General features: G+C 32.8%; 1 protein-coding gene across 4 annotated transcripts in view; it reads left to right on the top strand.

Annotated features, from left to right (window-relative positions):
• The window catches only part of LOC132746435 (zinc finger protein 236-like), a 41,716-nt gene extending 23,267 nt beyond the window's left edge, over positions 1 to 18,449 (top strand). For 2 of the 4 annotated variants that reach the window (XM_060735572.1, XM_060735575.1), the window contains exons 14-29: positions 93 to 242; positions 629 to 878; positions 1,232 to 1,289; positions 1,675 to 1,899; positions 2,478 to 2,597; positions 3,152 to 3,351; positions 3,764 to 3,915; positions 4,325 to 4,582; positions 4,900 to 5,093; positions 6,712 to 6,910; positions 7,346 to 8,172; positions 8,620 to 8,746; positions 9,086 to 9,201; positions 10,444 to 10,677; positions 14,802 to 14,970; positions 15,529 to 18,449. In XM_060735572.1, the coding sequence (XP_060591555.1) occupies positions 93 to 242; positions 629 to 878; positions 1,232 to 1,289; positions 1,675 to 1,899; positions 2,478 to 2,597; positions 3,152 to 3,351; positions 3,764 to 3,915; positions 4,325 to 4,582; positions 4,900 to 5,093; positions 6,712 to 6,910; positions 7,346 to 8,172; positions 8,620 to 8,746; positions 9,086 to 9,201; positions 10,444 to 10,677; positions 14,802 to 14,970; positions 15,529 to 15,857 (3,608 nt within the window). In that variant the 3' untranslated portion in view covers positions 15,858 to 18,449. The remainder of the gene's footprint in view (positions 1 to 92; positions 243 to 628; positions 879 to 1,231; positions 1,290 to 1,674; positions 1,900 to 2,477; positions 2,598 to 3,151; positions 3,352 to 3,763; positions 3,916 to 4,324; positions 4,583 to 4,899; positions 5,094 to 6,711; positions 6,911 to 7,345; positions 8,173 to 8,619; positions 8,747 to 9,085; positions 9,202 to 10,443; positions 10,678 to 14,801; positions 14,971 to 15,528) is intronic. The other 2 variants (XM_060735574.1, XM_060735573.1) reach the window with 2 other exon arrangements.
• The last annotated feature ends 1,533 nt before the right edge of the window (positions 18,450 to 19,982 follow it).

A 19,982-nucleotide genomic window follows, 5' to 3' on the forward strand; every position in this document is an offset into this window, starting at 1 on the left:
TAAGATTCATAATTTCCAGAAAGATTTCATGAGTTTCCTGTAACGAAACATAGTAGCATGTAAACTGCAATTACGATGGTTATAATTTTCAGGTTTGATTCAGCAGCCACCTAGAAATACTGTGTTTAACCAGTACCTGGGAGGGGAAAGTGGTAGTGTTGATAGACCATATAAATGTACATTCTGTCAGAGAGGTTTTAAAAAGTCCAGTCACCTGAAACAACATATACGATCTCACACAGGTAAAATTAGAAAACATTTAAGGACACTTAGCCAAGTTTGGAGAGTGTTTAGGCCTCAGATTTTCAAATATTGAGTCTTTTGCATAACAGTTGTTTATCTGTAAAAGTTTGGTTGACTAAAATATATCTAATGCTTTTCAGTCTTTTAAATGATTTATGTGGTGAAAAATTAGCAGCAACTCCTTGGACAACAAAATTGTTGTTGATAAATTCATGAACACTAAATTCATGAACACTTGTTGAGTAAATACCTGCTAATATGTAACTCATGTACTAGTGGATTAAGACTACATAATGTTGTTTTCTCACATTTTATATCATTAGGAATCGTTTTAATTCTTTATTATTTGTAATAAGGTAATATGAAGTGATTCTATTTCTTGTAGGTGAAAAACCATACAAATGTCTGCAGTGTTCTCGGACATTTGTCTCCAATGGTGTTCTGAAGGCCCACATACGTATTCATACTGGATTGAAACAATATAAGTGTGTAATGTGTGATAACCTGTTCTCAACCAATGGCAGTTTAAAACGTCACATGTCAACACATAGTGACCTTCGACCTTTCATGTGCCCATATTGTCAAAGAACATTCAAAACAAGTGTGAACTGTAAAAAACATATGAAAACTCACAGGTGAGAAATTATTTATTCAAAATATAAATTGAAACAAATTACCTGAGGAAAAAAACAACAACACAAAAACAACATAAATTTCCATTTTGAAGTAAATTTAAAGCATGAATAAAGTGCTCTTATAATGTAAAAGGTTTTTTAGGCTATAACCATAATAAGCAAATAATCTATTATTATTCTTATTATTAAACCAAACTTTTAAAGTGCCCTTTTAATATATATTTCATGCATTATAAGAATTTTAAATATTCCAATGTTATCTTTTTTTCAACATATCTAACTTGATGCTAGTTTTAGACAAACAAATTCTTAGTCTTGTTACCATGTATTCCATTGAACCTCTTTTTTTATAGGGCTGAACTGGCAGTACAGTCCTTGACCAGTCAAACACCATTACAAAATAATGAGCAAGTATGTATATATTTTTTATGTTGATGTCTTAACTAACATCTATGTCAAATTCTTTGACAATGTATAAGATCTGAAAATTTTCTAAATTGTAGTTTTGTGAGATTCCAAGTTATGAAAATATGTTCAAATTATTTGAAGATATTAATGCAAATCATTCTTAGACTTCTGTATATGTAATGTGAGTGAGCTAACCAGCTAGCTCATAGAACTTCGGTGGTTCTACTCAAGTACCCCCTCATGCCTGATTTAATGGGAGGGGAGGGGGATGTGGGCATCTAAAGTTTTTCTCCACCAGTAAAGCTGGAAAAAATGCCATATGACCAAAAGTTAAAGCACTATTAAAACCAACCAAAAAAATGTAAACAACAATGACTGTATAATACAGGCGCAGGCAGCGAGCCACGCTGCAGAACTTGTTCAGGATACGGAACAATACGTGGAGGAAGAGCCAGTTGATAGTGATCTTACACTTGTACAACAAGATCTTAACCAAACTTCCTCTATGGGACAGACAGATCTAGGTCAACAATCTATACTCTCACAGGCAGGTCTACATGATGCTCTAGGACTGACTAATAGTACAATTGACTCGAATATCCTTAATCAACAGGTATAATGTTTAAAACATCATTGTTTAAATTTATCTGATTAACATAATTCTTGTTATTCTAATCCATACAAAACTTAATGCTGTCAGTACTCTAGGGCAAAGATATGGTGATGTCAATAGTTGTTAATGTTTTGCTTTGACTGAAATTATCTATCTATCTTTAGAAATTAAAGACTTTAGATATAGATATTTGAGCACAAATTGTTCTTATTTTTTAAAAAAAATACCATTGCTTGCTTTGCTGAAATTCTACATAATATTTATTTCATTTATTTAGTTTATTCAGATTTATTTTAGTTCGACTGTGTAGGAAGCTATAAGGTTTTAGACCCACTCATAAGGAATTCGTTCCAAGAACCAGCCAGTACTAAGAAAGGAGTATAAAGCTTCTTGTTTGAGGAAATTAGGCTTGCCCCTGACAAGGTTTGACTCGTGTGGCCAGCATCCTTTTGATTAACCATTCGGCCACACCACAACTTCTGACATTTCTTATATTTATTTGGTTATAAGATTCTCTGACTCAAGTTATTGAAGGTGACATATTTTTGTAAGAAGGTAAATTTGATGTATTTTTTCAGCCAATGTTTAACCAGCAACAGACATTTACACAGAGTTTGTTAGGATCAGGACAGCAGAACTTTGAGCAGATGAACACTCACATGGCAAATATCAGTCAACAAAATCAGTATGGCATACAGGTATGATTCCCTTATTGTTCATGTAGATTGTTATTTAGGGAGGCTGAATGTCCAGGTGCTATTGGTCAGTATAGCATACAGGTATGTGTAAGCGGCAGGATAGCTCAGTTGGCAGAGCCGCGATTGGTATTCCGAGGGTCCGAGGCTAAATAACTTGGTGCTGTCACATCTTGGTCAGTTTTTGTCTTGGTAGGGACATTAGACGGAAATTTTCATCAACTAAAAAACACACTAGATTTGTATGTTACATGTAAATAAATAATACACTATGGGGTATTGGATAAGGCTGGTAAAGATGCAAAGTTGTCTTATGATCTAAACATTTCAGCTGTGAACATAATTTGCCACTTTCCAAGGACCTCTCTCCAAAGATTGATTAGAAATGGACCCGCTTTGTACATGTTTACATATTAAATAAATCTTTTTTTTTTTCAGTTCAAAAAAACAACATTGTTGGAACATGATCTTAAAAACTTTTCTCAAGTAAAAAGAATGTTTAACAAATTTAATACTTATATAAATGTATTTTTAAAGATGTATTTTATTTAAATTAGCAGCAACAGCATATAAATCAGGTAGACTTGAATAGTTTCAACCAACAACAACAACCAGACAATGTTATTCAGATAGTTACTTCAGTAGATCAGACTGGTACAGTTCAGACCGGGGATCAGCAAGCTCATAATAATGGGAACCAGTTTGTTGCATCAGCTATGATGCCCAGTACTTCAATGGAGAATATCCTAGAAACTAGGTAAACTGTTCGAAACAATTTAAAAGTGGTTATGAATAATTTACACTGTTGATTTATTTACTTTATATTTATATGTGGAGAGAGTTATTTCCTTATATTCCCCTTGTGGCGTAGGGTTGCCTTTAATGGTTGGGGCAACAGAATTGTAGCCCCCTTTTATCCCTGCGTGATCATAAGAGACAACAAAATGGGTTTGAATTACTCGAGTCTATGAACTTTTTAGCTCCAGCAGGTGAGGTAGTTTTGACTCTGGTTGTTGCTTTAAGTTTGAAAACCATGATGGTTATTTTTAGATACATTTTAAATATTTTCTTTAATCAACCGATTTATTTAATATATCAACGATTTATGTATGACAACCTTTTGTTTAGAGGTGGTCTGTAAGCAAAAGTTGAATTATTATATATTACAGAGATAATCAGACGGGAGATGAGGCGGAGGGTGAGGCAGCTGTCCCGTCCCAGCAGTCAGAGGAAGATGGTAGGAGTAGATATAACTGTGAATTCTGCCAGAAAACATTCAAGAAATCCAGTCATCTAAAACAACATATCAGAACTCATACAGGTTTGTCATCCGTCCTTATAATTACATTAAATATGCTGATTTGGTGACAGGTCGGTTTTAATGTTTTACAAAAACCAAAAAATAAGTTCTTAATATTGATAAAGATTTATTAGTAGGAAACATTATTGCAGTTTTTTGTTTTGAGGTCTATTTTTGAAGCATCATACATTTAATATTTTTACAGCCAATTAAAGTGGAAAGTGCATGAGCCAAGCTTATTGTGATTATTTGAAATATTAACAATTTACAAAATAAGCAAGGTATTTTGACATATTTCAGTTACAAACAGTTTATCATCATCAGAGTTTTTATTTAAATTCTCTGTGGGAAAGCTATTTATTTAGTATAAGATTTGTGGTGTAAGACCTTTTAATGTGCTTTCACCCTTAATATTTTTATTTTTTGATAGGTGAAAAGCCATATAAATGTACACAATGTGAGAAGACATTTGTATCAATGGGTGTTCTACGTCAACATTTACGTACCCACACTGGTGTGAAGGAGTTTAAATGCAGTGTTTGTCATGCCTTGTTTACTACGAATGGTTCTCTAACTCGACATATGAATATCCATGTGGCCATCAAACCTTACAAGTGTCCATTCTGTCTGGAGGGATTTAGAACAGCTAGTATATGTAAAAAACATATGAAGGAGCATACAGGTGGAGGTAGGTGTCAGTGTTTTATACCATTACAGTTCACCTGTATCATATATACTTCAGAAGATTCTTTAAAAGCAGTCTACCATTAAACTGAGATCTCATTTTTAACAGAAAATGGGAGTTACAACAAACATGTGTTCATTTACTTTGTTTTATTTGGGTATAACTTTAGCATTACATACATTTGTGCAAGATAGAGTGTAGAAATTTGTGTTTCAGGGCTTTGTAAACTATTGTCTAGTCAGAGAAAATAACAAATTGGACAAAGTGATATTAATGATATAATGAATGATATAATAACAAATGATATAATAATGATACAGATAATGATGATGATGATGATGATGGTGACAATGATCAGGATAATGAAGTTACTGTACCAGCTGTTACACCAAAGAAAAGGAGAGCCCAGTTTATGGACATGCCACAGTCTGTAGTGAAACCTCCCAGCCAGGATTTAAATTTGTCTGAGAAATTACTGGTAGAATCTGCCTCTGAAAGAGATAGAATCAGTGAGGTAGGTCTTGTTTTATAGTAACGGAACTGTTTTAAACTTATAGTTGTTTGTAAAATGTCACATCATAGGCCTGGCAGTTGTGCAGGAAATAATTGATAGAGATGGTGCATAAGAAGTGTGAGGGGATATATAATGTGATCAATGTATCTTAATATCTTTTTGTGTGATAAATGATTTCAGTTGTAGTACAGAAAGTGTGGCCGAGTGGTTAAGGTCGTTGACTTCAAACCACTTGCCCCTCACCGCTGTGGGTTCGAATCACGGCAGGGACTTTGGATTCTTTCATGTGAGGAAGCTGTCCAGCTAGCTTACGGAACGTCGGTGTTTCTACTCGGGTGCTCGTTATTGCCTGAAATAATGCACGGAAGGGCACCTGAGGTCTTCCTCCACCAGTAAAGCTGGAACGTCGCGATATGACCTATACTGTGTCAATGTGACGTAAAACCCAAACAAACAAACAGAAAGTGTGTAATTTCTTGTTATATATTTATACAGTACCATCATCATGTTGTATATAGTTGTCAGTTTTTGTTAAGTTAACAACCAGATTCCTATAGTTCCAGTAGTGATCCAGTCTGATTATGATGGACTGGTAATACAACTGCATTGATTAACACCATCCTTGCATGAACTTTAAATTAGTACAGTGTAACTTCCGAATTCCGGAACTTCTGAAATCCGGAAACTTCTAAAAACCGAACATTTTTTTCGGTCCCGATTTTTTCCCTTCTAATTTCTATTAATATAATAAATTCTGAATTCCGGAACTTCTAAATTCTGAATTCCGGACGATATTTTCGTAAAATTAGAGTCAAATCAATGCAATTTTACCTCCAAAAACCGGAAATATCCAAAGGTGTGAAATACATTGTAAAACGAGAATTTTTACCCTGCAGGAAGATTTAATCTCCCTATCGATTGTTTACTGATTAGCGGTGATCGTGTAATTTGACACGCGTTAAAATCACAAACTGTGAAATGGTATGTTTGAAGTGATGCGGTTAATCAAAGTAATTAACGGTCAGTTAATTTGGAGTGTTTATTAGCGGATTAAATGACAATTAATTGGACAATGTATGCATCAAATGTCTTTAGGGATTTTATTGCATTTTATGTAATAATTAATTAACTAGCATCGGACGATATGTAAGTTTATGCAATTAACAACATTTCTACAAACTGATAGAAATTCAATTTGCAGGTAAGATAAAAATGTATTCTTTTCATGCACATCTTTATCTTGATTAAAAGACTATTAAATATGATAATACAGAAATGGACACATCTTCCTTGACATTTAGTGATATTAAGTGGCTTAGTCTTGTCCACATTATCGTAAATGATAAACCTCTGAATTCCGGAAACCTCTGAAATCCGAACTTTTTGACAAGTCCCATGGGTGTTCGGTTTTCGGAAGTTACACTGTAGTTGATGGGTCAGTGTAGTGTTACTGAAATTTCTTACACTATGCCTCACCAAAAGAAATTATTCCATTGCCAGGTTTGAACCTGCACTCAGCGTCATGAAATAGTAACTTCTTCCGCTTAATGGTTTTGTATAAAATATCTCGGTGATTTGCTATTGTTTTTCTGACATATTAAAGATGTGATATTTTCAGGTGAAGGAGTTAAATTTACATCATTCTGAGAAGCACACCCATGAGTGTCCACACTGTCCAAAAAGCTTTAAGAAGCCAAGTGATCTTGTTCGACACATTAGAATACATACTGGGGAGAAACCATTTGCCTGCGGAATCTGCCGGCGTACTTTCACTGTGAAATCCACTCTTGATAGTCACATGAAAACACATGGCGGATGTATGTATACACATATCATTTATCATTTCTTCACCAATTATGTTAGCTTTATGTAAATGTTAGACTTAATTTTTGTTTCCTACTTTCTTTAGCCAATCTAGGGAAAGAGCAATTAAACTTCTGTTTATCATGATCAGAAACTTATGTGTTGATCAGATAAGTGTATTTGTATGTGTTGTATAGATGAAATATAAATAGAAATAAAAACTTATCCATATAAATAAAACAAAATTTCATAGATTTTCATCGTATAGCCAGCAATAACTTTAACACTGTGGACATTTCTTATGGATAATTTTCATCTGTTTAATCTATAATTTATAGAGATGTTTTTGCACTAAAGAATTTTACATCATTTATAGGGATTTTTTTGCTCTTAAGAATTTCCCATCATTTATAGAGATGTTTTTGTACTAAAGATTTCATCATTTTCAGTTGAGAAGACGATTCGATGTCATGTGTGTGCTTCAATGTTCAGTACAAAGGGTAGCCTGAAAGTTCACATGCGTCTTCATACTGGAGCCAAACCATTTAAATGTCCTCATTGCACTCAGAGGTTCCGGACATCCGGGCACCGGAAATCTCACATCCTGTCTCACTACAAAGATGTTGCCTCGATGAGGAAAAAACGCAATACTCAGAATATAAATATACAGGAAGTTCCCCAGCCTAATGAACCTATGGACTATATAAATCAAGTTGATCCAAACCAATCTTTACAGCAAGTTATAGCACAAGGTCAAAATCAAGGACAAATACAAATGGGTCAGGTGATAAATATAGACCAATCAATGCTTGGTGCAAATATGGTTCCGTTTTCTCTGACAGTAGATGGGTACGGGAATCTCAATGATTCGATGCTACAGTTACAAGGTATGGAGGGAGTCCAGCTCCAGTTACCAGGTGGAAATATAGCACAAGGCATTCAAATAACTGGACTTGATCAAAGTAGTATAGGCCAAACAGTTCATATAGATGCCAATATTCTACAACAGTTACAGTCTGGGAACTTTAATATTACACTAAATCCTAACCAAGGTAATGATACTAACTTAGTTCCAAACTTGGCAAATATCCAGTTACAGCCAATGTCCATCCAGGACGGTGTAAATCCTAATATGGTAGTGCAGACACTAGGAGCTATAGGCATGGATCAGGCCACAATGCAGCAGGGAAGTCAGGCTGCTCCGATGGGTATAAGCCAGGAATTGCCTCCAGGGACATTTGTTATGGCTGCAAATCCTGGAATTATACAAGAACAGGTTAGTTAAGACAGGGTACAAACTTGTGCTTGTATTTGCAGATGAACTAATAGATCTAAAAAAAGTTACTTTTAATACTCCTACTGACCTAGAGATGAGGGTGAAATTAAACATCTTCATCTCTGGTGTTGCAAGATTGACATGGTGTTTATAGGTGTACCATTCAGTCGTAAAAATTTGGGTAGCAAACTGAGTGTTATTTTAATGAAATAAAATTAAAGCATAATAGGCATGAGAAAATAATTAAGGCCATTTTGACTGTATAAAGTTTCATAGATAATTTATAGATTTGAGCTTTGGTTTATTTTTTAGTTGGCTAAAGTACTTAAGCATTTTAAATAGGTTAAAAGTCTCTTATTTAGAAGTATTGACTTGTCAAAATTACAAAGACTTATTAAGTGAAAATAATACTAATATCTATATTGAGTTGGTCTTTCTTTGTTACAACAGATTGGGCAACCCCAGGTTGTTATGGATACACAACAGGTTCAGTCAGTGGCACAGTCTACAGAAAATGTTATACAAGTTGATACAGGGAGCCAGTCTGAAATTGGTGAAACTGATGCTGTGAAAGGTATAATAATATGTGTCTTTATGATTATTTAATGGTCAGTTGAATAAAGTTGAAGAAATTTTACTAGCAATGATAGCTTTGTAGATTTTACTCTATTTAGTTACCATCAGAAGTTTCTTGTTAGAAAAATTGTCCCCAGGTAAAAATATTAAAGAGGAATGGAAATGCATAGTGTTGCATAGACATGTTTTTACAAGAATTTGTTGCGTCTTAGCATAAAGGTTTTTCTTTATTCATTAGTTTACCTTGCAGATATGACCAACACATTGAAGAACAAGAGTTGTAGCTGAACTATAACTAGTTGTTCACTATGAAATTGATATTTATTCTGGTTTTCAGAGATGGAAATTTCTGTGCTACAGACAGATATAGACCAAGAATCTCAAGAAATGAGAGCCATAGATCCCAACATGACAACAGATCTCTCAGATACCATGATGCCTGCTAATAATCAGGTACAATCATCATCAATCTTAAGTTATATATTATATGGGGAAGTTAAAGGCTGGGTTTGCAAAGCGCAGCCAGACTTTGGTTTGCCTGGCCATAGACTACACCTGTATATTTAAAAGGAATATTCAAATAAAAAACAATTATAAAATATATAGATTTCTATACAAATCAGTAAAATTTTCAGTGTCATATCTTGTTGGGCACTGCCATTTTCAATGAAACTAAATGATAATAGGCGGGGTATTCTGATAATGGAACAATCGCAAATTTTCAGCTCAATAATAATTGTCAAGGTGTTCAAATTAAAATTGAAAGCAGTGCATAAAATACCGAATAACACTTTTAAAACGGGAAATGTTAAATAAAAAATAAACAATTATTTTAATCCACTTCCTCGTTCATAGGCTTTGCCTAATTTCATATTGCTAAATAATGAATCATAGTGGCTGGCAGCATTTAATAATGGATGTTGAATGACTGTAGATTTCATTGAATTTATTACACAAGTTAAATAAAATTATATTATGTGTGCTTCTGGCAGGCAAAATGTTATTTGATTTAACAAATTTAATTTATTAAGTTTGCTGCCACATGAATTTGTATTTTGTCCACATACCCAAAATAAGAAATGTTTACAGTTGGAAGGAATCACATTTTCATTGATGTGCTTGTAGTGTAAAGCTAACAGTTAGCATTATTTTTGTATAACTCAACTGATGTCACATCAAAATATATGCATGACCTGGCAATACAATTTTTAGGATTCACAAACTTGCTGGTTGCAACTGATTGTACCCATGTAACCAGTGCCGACCTAGATCAACAGGTTCATTCTTGTTGTGTGATCATGGTTTTCACTGTTCCCTATTCAGTCAGTGTCTATTTTGAAATTTTCCCTTAAACTTACCAATGGTTTTGTCCATATTGAAAGATATAGTCCAGTAAAGATATTTATCGTGGTTGGGATTAAAGACATATCCTGATCAGGTTATTGTATGGCAGTAATTTGTTATTTTTGTTAAAGAGAGTAAAGAGAGATAGATGATTGTGAACATGGACATGTAAACAGTCTTTTATTATATCAAGACTCAAGCTGACCTTGACCTTGAGCTTTAAATAACCTTGACCATCAAGGTCAAAGTATTGAATTTTGGTTAAGTTGTCATAATATAGTTGCAGTAAAATATATTTAGGGAGAGAGATTTTTAGAAATTTTGAAAAGAATTATTTTTACATTACTTCAGGCTGATTTGGATAATGATGATGTTGATAATATTGATGATGATAATGAAGATGATGATGATGACCTTGATAATTCTGGTGAGATGATTGAAGAGTCGACAGGTGACGATGTGAATGAGGATCACATGCATGATCCTAAACTTGCGATTCAGTTCATGCCAGTTCAACGAGACTTTGTTGCCACTAACACTCAACAGCAGGTATCAGTTGATGATGGCAGACACCACCAGTGTCATGTAAGTTTATATCAGTTCTTTCTTTGATTGTAATAAAGAAATTCTTTACAAAAAAATTCAATATTTTTTTATGATAATAGTTTATTCCATTGTCGACAAAAAGAATGTTATTGAGTAAAAACTAGAAGCATTCACATGTTTTCAGCTTTTAAATTGAGTTTTTATTAGATGTTTAATAGATTGACAAAATATATAAGTGCATTATATTCCTTGTTTGTCAGAGAGAGAACTATTAATACCTGCAATGCAACTTGTTCTATTGGTACTAGTAATGTTTATTTTCTTTTTATGAAGAAATTTTATAAAGGTTTGCATACCATTGTGCAATAATCATGACTGACTGGTGTCGTTTTTAGCTGGAATGTTCAAAGAATAAGGAAAGCTATTGTACTTGTCTGTGTTGCAGTCACATTTTGGCTAAGTTTGTGTGTGCAAGTTGGTATCCCCAAAACCATTGAAATAAATGGGTTGAAACTTCACACACTTATGTTTGAGCATAATATGAGGTTATACTCCAAGGCCCATAGTATTAACATGGATTTTGACATAAAATTGGCCCTTTTTTGAAGTTGGAAAATTCTACATTATCCAGGCTCTTGTTTTACTATACAACACATAGAATTGTTCAAGCACGCTGTCATACTGACAGCTCTTGTTAACTTAGTACTTTGGTAAAGTTGTCACAATATGCCACAAGTGTAACACTAGCATCATATCTCAATATATACAATGATATATTGCTTCATGAACTTTCATAAAGAATTATTATAAATATGACTGCATATTATTTCTGACTTTTAAGCCTTTTGATTCAACTTATTTTTAAAATGTGTAACATTTAATAATAAACACCCAATGCAGTTATTTAATAATTGATATCATTTAAGGTTGTAATATGGGATGGTATCAGACTGGAAATGCCAAGACCAGAATCTTTTGAATAAAGTAAATTGTAAATCTCTAGCCCTTAATTTAGAAGAAGCATTACATATTGCAGTATACAGTTCATTTCTAGAAAATCAGCTGGGCAGAACACATTTGAATTTTGAAATAAAACTGACTGGGATTTCACAAAATTATTTTACCTTGTAGAATGGAATTTTAATTTAGGTTTTCATATTGCCTGACATTGCTCTTTCAGCTTTTATCCCTTTGTACAGAAATTTCTTTTTCTTGGCAAGAGAACATAACTCTGTCATGAATTTTGACATAGTAATCCCCCTTAAACTTGACCTGCATGATTCCACTAACTAGCATTAGGATTGTCAAACACACTGTCCTGTTGTGTTTTTGGAAAAGGCTTGAACTGTCAACTCCATCTTTTTACAGAGAGTTTTTTACCCCCATTTAAGTTCTATTTTAATATATTTAGTTATAAAAGTATTTATTGAAAATCACATGTCAGTTTATTTATACCACTAATTTCTAAAACAATACCACACATAGCCACTGTTAGAAAGGGGGAAATAATTCAGAAATGTTGAACTGTTTAATATGATGTGATATTGATATGTTGAATTCAGAACATATCAAATAGCATTTTGATATTAAAACATTGGACCATCTGTTGCTTTAATGATCAGCCGATACATTGTTGGGAGGTCTTTTTTTTTTATAGGCATATGAAAAAGTTCAACATTGTCTGATTCGTGTAATTTAAAATGTTGTGTTTCACAAGGTTACTTAAACATGATAATAATAGTGTATTACATGTATTTTCATGACTTTTCTAGTGAACATATACTTTGCTGCATTAATGTATTTTATTTAACTATTCCTGTTTTAATTTTGAAACTGTCAGTTTTTTAGTGGTATAAATATTTTGAAAATGACCAGCCCACAGTATTGACCATGCTATATATCTTAGATGGACTTGTCTCTCATTTAATCTGGACAAAACCATTTTATCGCTTTTAAGGAATATTTTAAAATAAGTATGACTAAATAGAAAAACAGTTCAGACCACGATCAGATGGCACAGGTCTACAAAGGTCTCACTGTACATTATGTGGCTAATACCTGGTTCATGTACTCACAGTATTGGTGTATCTTGGTGCCCGTTTGTGCCTGAAATGATGCACGGAAGGGCACCTAATGTCTTCCCCCACCAGTAAAGCTGGAAAGTCGTCGTATGACCTATACTGTATTGGTGTGATGTTAAACCCAATCCAGACAAAAAACAAAATTGGTGTGTCTTTATTGACACAAGTGCCAGCTCTTGACTTTCTACAGGTGATGTGTTCCTACTTGTTAAGAAGTTGTAGCTATACCTACTAGTTAAAAAAAAAAAACATTGGAAAACAAATTATTTTAAAGGCCCCTGCTCAAGAAATGCTTTTATTTTCATTTCTAAAAAGCTTTTTCTTTGTTGTCCTGCTATAGTTTCCAAAAAGATACTCATTGACCAATTTCCAGAACCATTTGTTGTATCTTTTGCATTTTGGCAATTAGTACAATAACAGTGATTTTTTTGTATGGAAGTCAAAATACTACTATCCAGAGTTTATTAGTTATTATTTCATATTTTGACTTACTTTGTTTTTTGGAGAGAAAAAATATCAACTTTTAATTGTACAGTGCCTGTGTTCACTATAATTGATGTATTTACGGTATATCATTACAATAAAATGTGTTGACATGGGATAAATTTATAATATAATATGAACAGTTATTGGACACCAAAAACCTGTTACTAAGTATCATTTTATTGTGGTATCAGATGTGATATTGAAAAAAATAAATTTTGTTCGATATTTGATGACAAGGTGTCAAAATAAACAGACTTGTGGAAACGTCTGTTTGAAAATTTGCGAATAAATTTCCCATTATTGTCTTTAATGAAGGGTAGTTAATTTATCATTGGCAAAAAATGAAACATCAAAAGTGACTGGTTGTTATAGGCATGAAATTAAACTTGCCTGGTAGCAACTGTTCTCAAATATAAATTTTATACAATAGTTTCATGTTATAATTTTTATGAGGATAAATTTTAACTCATTAGTAATTATTAATTGACTGAAAACAAAAGATAATGCCTAACAATTTTAGCATACCCAGTTAGCTTAATAAACAGAGCTTTGGAGTACAAGTCAAACCATCTAAGACAATTAGTTTCTGTTTTTGTTTGTAGACCAGCCCTAGTAATTTTAAAAAGGTCAATCTTTAATCTGCACTGGAAACCAACTTCACTATAGTTAGGTAATGCAAGCCAAAATGTAAATGGATCTCTGTAGAGGACAGTTACTCATGAAAAATTATTTATTAGTAGTACTTGGAATAAAAAAATTGTAACCTAATTAACACTGGTACATATTTTTTTAAGGAAAAAAAACTATTAGAACTTTGAATAATATGTTCTAATGAATGTACTATAGCTAGAAATATAGATTAGCATTTATGCTGATGCCAGCAATCGAGACAATTAATTGTGAGCATAATAAAACAGGAGTATGAAATTTTAATATTTGATTATGAAGCACATTAGTCAATATAGAGCCAGCTTGTCATCTAGTGTTATAGTTAATTAAGTTGACATGTGTGTCTGTGTGTGAATCATTCAATATAGCAATCACATGCATGTACATTGTATTTACAGTTGAAGAGGTACATGTATTGTTAATTTCACAGTAGGGTATCAAATTTTCTAGAGTAGTTTGATTGAATTGCAGGGAAACAGGTTGCTACCTGATAAATGCACACAATCTAGATATGTACAAGTTGTTTAAATTAATTTCCCAGCAAGCCTGATACTGAAGTCCTGATGAAAACATAGGAAAAAAAGAAATGAGAACAAATAAACATATTTGTTGACTTTTTTTTTGGATTTTTTGGGAGCATTGAAGATACTAAAATTGTTCTTTGGTAATACATTTAAAATATATGCTTTTCACAGAGTAATGCTAAAAACTCTTTATGAAACAACATTTGGGTAATTGAAGGCAGTTGCTGTGGTTACTTAATGAATATGACTTCCATTTTAAGAACTGTTCATTATCAACTTTTGGGGTATCAAGATGATAATTTGAATTTTGCCAGCCGAACAATAATGAGCCTTATCAGACTGCATGGATGTTTGCTCTTAAAATAAATGGTTTATTGTATTGTATGGTATTTTATTGTCACAGATTTGTCAGAAAACATTCAAGAGGAACAGTCATTTAAAGGAGCACATTCAAACTCACATGAAGGGGGCAGACATGGGGAAAACTAAAGATGGATTTCATATTTGTCAGTTTTGTGACAAAAGATTTCAGAAACCTAGTCAGTTAGACAGACATGTCAGAATACATACAGGTTTGTAATTATCCCATAGCTGTAATTATAAAGCTAAATTTTATACAAATTTTTCAACTAAGGTAAAATTACGGGAACATTCAAGGCAGGCAGTCCATTACCCTTAAGTTTATGAGGATTCACAGTTGTGACCATATTAGGGCTTGAACGTTAGGTTTTTAGATTGAGAAGTAGACATATAAACTATATTGCCACTAATACACTCTGTAAAGTCATTCAAGAAAGGTTTCAAATCATGAAAAACAATTTTTATATGGCTGTTTGAAAAAAAAAAGGTCATGTTATGGGATACTCCTGGTGGGCAGCAGGCTGGTAAGTGGGAAGTTTGATGCCAGCATCCAGTTTTGTTATGAGCATATCTTCTACATGCATGGAGGAATTTGTGGCAGTAAAATTAAACAATCCTGTAAAACCCAACCTTTGTTGGAGCTTGCTGTATATTAAATGAATATAGATTATTTATTTATTGTTTCCAGAGTGTTTAGTAATATCTTAACATTAAAAACTTGAAACAAGTAATCATGAATTTATAGAAGCTATGATTTGTATATTTTGTAGGAGAAAGACCGTTTATTTGTTCACTGTGTGGTAAAGCATTTAACCAGAAGAATGCCCTACAGATACATATGAAGAAACACACCGGGGAACGTCCCCATAAATGTCAGTATTGTAACACTGCATTCACACAAAAAGGAAATCTAAAAACTCACATTAAACGTGCCCATCATGCTGATATGGTAATATCGATGAAATCCATGCTGAAACCACACAATGAAGCAACTACAAGTTCTAGTGAGGCCATTAGTGATACTGTTGAACCTAAAGATCAAGTTATTAGTCAAGATATTAATCTCGGACAAGTGGCAGAAGCATTGTTTACAAACTGAGTGTTAACTAGAAATGAGCCGCGTCACAACAAAACCAACATAATGGGTTTGCGACCAGTATGGATCCAGACCAGCCTGTGCATCCGCGCAGTCTGATCAGGATCCATCCTGTTCGCTTACCAACTCTATTACAAGTTGAGAAACTAATAGCGAACAGGATGGATCCTGATCAGACTGTACGGATGGGCAGGCTGGTCTGGATCCATGCTGGTCACAAACCCACTTTGTTGGTTTTGTCATGGCTTGGCTCAAATGTCTTTTTAGGTGAACATTTTTTTCCAGTAGGAGAAGCTAACAGAAATCCACAAAATACTTGTAACTTCAAAATGAAGGAAGTGTTTTCAATACAGTGTGAAGTTATCATTCATTGTTTTAGGGAAATAAAATTTTGGACTCGCCGGTAAACAGTAAACTTGAGAATAAACATACCTGTAGATTTGAAAGCTGCATGCCTCCAGATGAGCCAAAATATTTCATGAAAATAAAACTTAAGAAAAATGTACTAAGATTTTAAGAATAGTAAAAAAGATTCCAGATTCAAGTAATAATTTACATTTACTGTGTGATTTATGACTGAGTTTGCAGTATTTTTCACCATATTTCTACTGCCTAACTAACATAGTAATGGCTAATTTTTTACATATTTTGATCTTTTTGCATTGCTTTTTGCAGTGTGTGAATAATTTCATTGTTCACTGCATGAAATGGTATATTCAAATACATTCAAAATTTTTATGAAAATAAGCTTGAATTTTTTGGAGGCATGCTGTTTTATTAGGTGAATTAAGTTGAGACAATCATTTGTGTTCAGATATGTATGTTTTTGTGTCATTGATAGACTGAAGTAATTAATGCATGGAAATCAATCAAACACAGATGTTAATGATTTGGCACCACAAGTGTGATTCTACAATAAATATGACGTGAGTTGATTTAGTTGAAATTCTTAAAAGTTTACCAGGTTTTCAAAAATAACTGCATTAACATGATACTACAAGATTTATACTACTGGTAATAATATGAAAGATGTGTTAATACATACATTGTAGTGAGTATTGAAATTTGTTAGTAGATCACAATATTACTTTCCCATTCTCTCTATGTCCTTTAAAATATAATAAAATAATTTCTAAGTAGTAACTGTTAACTCTTTTGCACCTTGTTCAGCTTTGCACAACAAAACTATAAGTTAAAACATGAGCTTTGACATATTTATTACCCCTCCCCCCTCCCCCTATCCCAGTTAGTAAATGAAACAGAGGTCAAGGTCACAAGAACCTTTTAATAAGAAAAGAAGTTGTTGTTTTTTCTTAAATGGAAGAGCATAACTGAGTAAGGAATTCTACTGTAATAGTTGATCAGCATCAATAATTTTATGGTAGAATATGTTACACTAAAGTTTAAACCATTTGACCATTTGAACCAGATCCATAATTTTTTAAGAAATACATGTAGTTATTGTTACATATAGAATGTCTTTGTGATAGATCTATTGTTTTTTTTTCAACATAACATTTCGAAAACATAACATTTTGACATCATTTTGATGAATTTTATACATTAAGTGGAGAAAATAAAAATAAAACCTGTATTCAAACTGTTGTTACTTTTGCGGCATAGGTTTAGAGCTCTGGCTACATATGTATTGAATGTTAATTGTTTAACTGATATAACCTATTTGTTGATAAATTCAATTCTTGCCATTCTGTTTTTCATACAAATTTTTTTCTGATAATTTTATGTAATCCTTTCCTTTTTTGATTAATTTAAAATGGAACCAAAAATTAAAAAAAAAATTTAGTTTGCTCTAAGATTAAAAAAGATTTTAAAAACAGTTTTATATTTAATTTCACTTCTTGGGTTGATTTTTCCTGAAAGTCAAGAATGCAATTTATTAAGGTTCTGTAATTAGTTATAATTTAATCTTATAGTAAATTCTGTCACCACTTTGTTGCATTGATGTTGATATGTAAAACCACTTCATGGAATTTATCTTACATGTCAATGTTATGGTTAAAATGAAATATGGCCATTTCTTACATTTCAATTAATTTTGTTTAAATGCAATGAACCAATGTAGCATTCTATAATTTCTTTTATTCTTATGATTAAGGTCTTTGCTTGAAAATGTATTTTTAATAATGTTCATTCTGTTTTGTTTTATTACTGTCACATCTGTCCAGAGAGGAAATATCTTAGAGGAAATGAACAATGACTTGTTTTAAGTTATAGTGTATTTTAAACAATGTTTATTCCACATAATTAATTGCATGTTATGTGAACACTGATTTTTATTTGTGTAAATTTGTCAATTTAAAATGAAGTTAAACTTATACATAAAGGCCACCTGGGATAAAAGACCACATATTAATATTATTAGAATGGTCTTTATTATCAGGATTGATAACGGCCTTTGGCTTTAAAATGATAGTTTCAGTTTGGATCTGACAAAGTTTTTTTTATTCTGTTAACCCTACATGTTGTTGTTATTGATGGTTATTTTTCATTTGCTTGAAATGTTAACAAATGTTTCATATTGTTGGGTTGCCATGACAATTTATTTAAAATTAATTAAAATTTATGTAAAATATCTGTTGTGTCTTACTTTTCACTATATTGGTTTGTTTAATTATACTGTAAACATGTGTTGAACACCACATGTTATATAGTGATCCAAACAGAACAAGGTTGTCACACTAGTTATGTTATAAACATGGTAGTATTGTACACGACATGGTTAAGGCCTCTGTAATGGTCAAGATAGGGCATATTTTGTCATGTCAGCATGATAGCTGTTTTATTTATGATTTGAACAAAACTTGCACACAATTTGCTTCAGCAGCAGATCATATATATATATATATATATATATATATTACAAAACGGCCTGAACCTATCATGCTTTATAGACCTTTAACTTATGTTACCTGGGGCTACTTTTGCATTGTAGAAATAGTTAAAATTTGTTTTGCTCTTATTTTAAGTCACACTATCACTGTTAAGGGAATAGTACTACTACCTTTAGTTAGGGAGCTTCCACAAATAAGAGAATGTAAATGTTAGATTTGACACTTGGGGGAAATAAAATAAATGATCATTCAAATTTTGAAGCCATCTCCTTTTCATGTACATACCCCATGAATGTTTCAAGTCTGCTGCATGGGTTTAAATGGTGGTACTGGTTTTATTTATCCTGCCATGATTAATGGAATGCCTTACATACAATACTATTGCTTTCATCAAAACTGAGCTTATATACAGAAAAATAAGGCATTGCTAAAGTTAATTATGAATTATCTCAAATAATGCCCTTGAAATAAGTAAAATGGTCAAATTCAAGGGCAAATAACTCAAAAAGGTCAATGCCCCCTTTTTGTATTTGCTTAAAATGTTTCTATTAACGTTCTCTAAGATCAAAGTTTAAATAAATTCTATAATATACTTTTCATTCTGCTATTTGTGACCCTAGCATACTTCTATGTCCTTTCTAAGCCAATACTGCAAAACCACATACTGAACAAGAGCCATGTTGACATGGCCACTGTCGACTCTTTTCAAGATTATGACAGTCAACTAAGAGCCACAGTCTAACTCTTGTATGATTGTAACAGTCAACATCCAAGCTCCAGCCTTAGATTTATAGGATTGTAGGTCACAGCATTACTCTTGTATGATTGTAACAGTCAACTAGGAACCACAGCCCAAGTCTTTGCATGATTCTGACTACTGTATGATTATTACAGTCAACAAGGTGCAACATCCTTATTCTTGTGTATTTGTAATAATTATATCAACTAGGAATCTTGCATATCTGTAACAGTCAGCAAGTAACAGTTCTGTATGATTGTAACAGTCAACTAGGAGACACAGTCTTACTCTTCTATAATTGTTACAATCAACTAGGAGACACAGCCTGAGTCCTGTATAATTTCAACAGTCAGCAAGGTGCCACAGCCTGAGTCCTGTATGATTTTAACAGTCACCAAGGTGCAAACAGCCTGAGTCTTGTATGATTGTAACAGTCAACAAGGTGCCACGGCTTGAGTCCTGTATGATTGTAACAGTCAGCAAGGTGCCACAGCCCGAGTCTTGTATGATTGTAACAGTCAGCAAGGTGCCACAGCC

The sequence above is a fragment of the Ruditapes philippinarum genome, unplaced genomic scaffold (assembly GCF_026571515.1).
Source record: "Ruditapes philippinarum isolate M1 unplaced genomic scaffold, ASM2657151v2 ctg623_1_1_1_1, whole genome shotgun sequence".
Taxonomy (NCBI): Eukaryota; Metazoa; Mollusca; class Bivalvia; order Venerida; family Veneridae; genus Ruditapes; species Ruditapes philippinarum.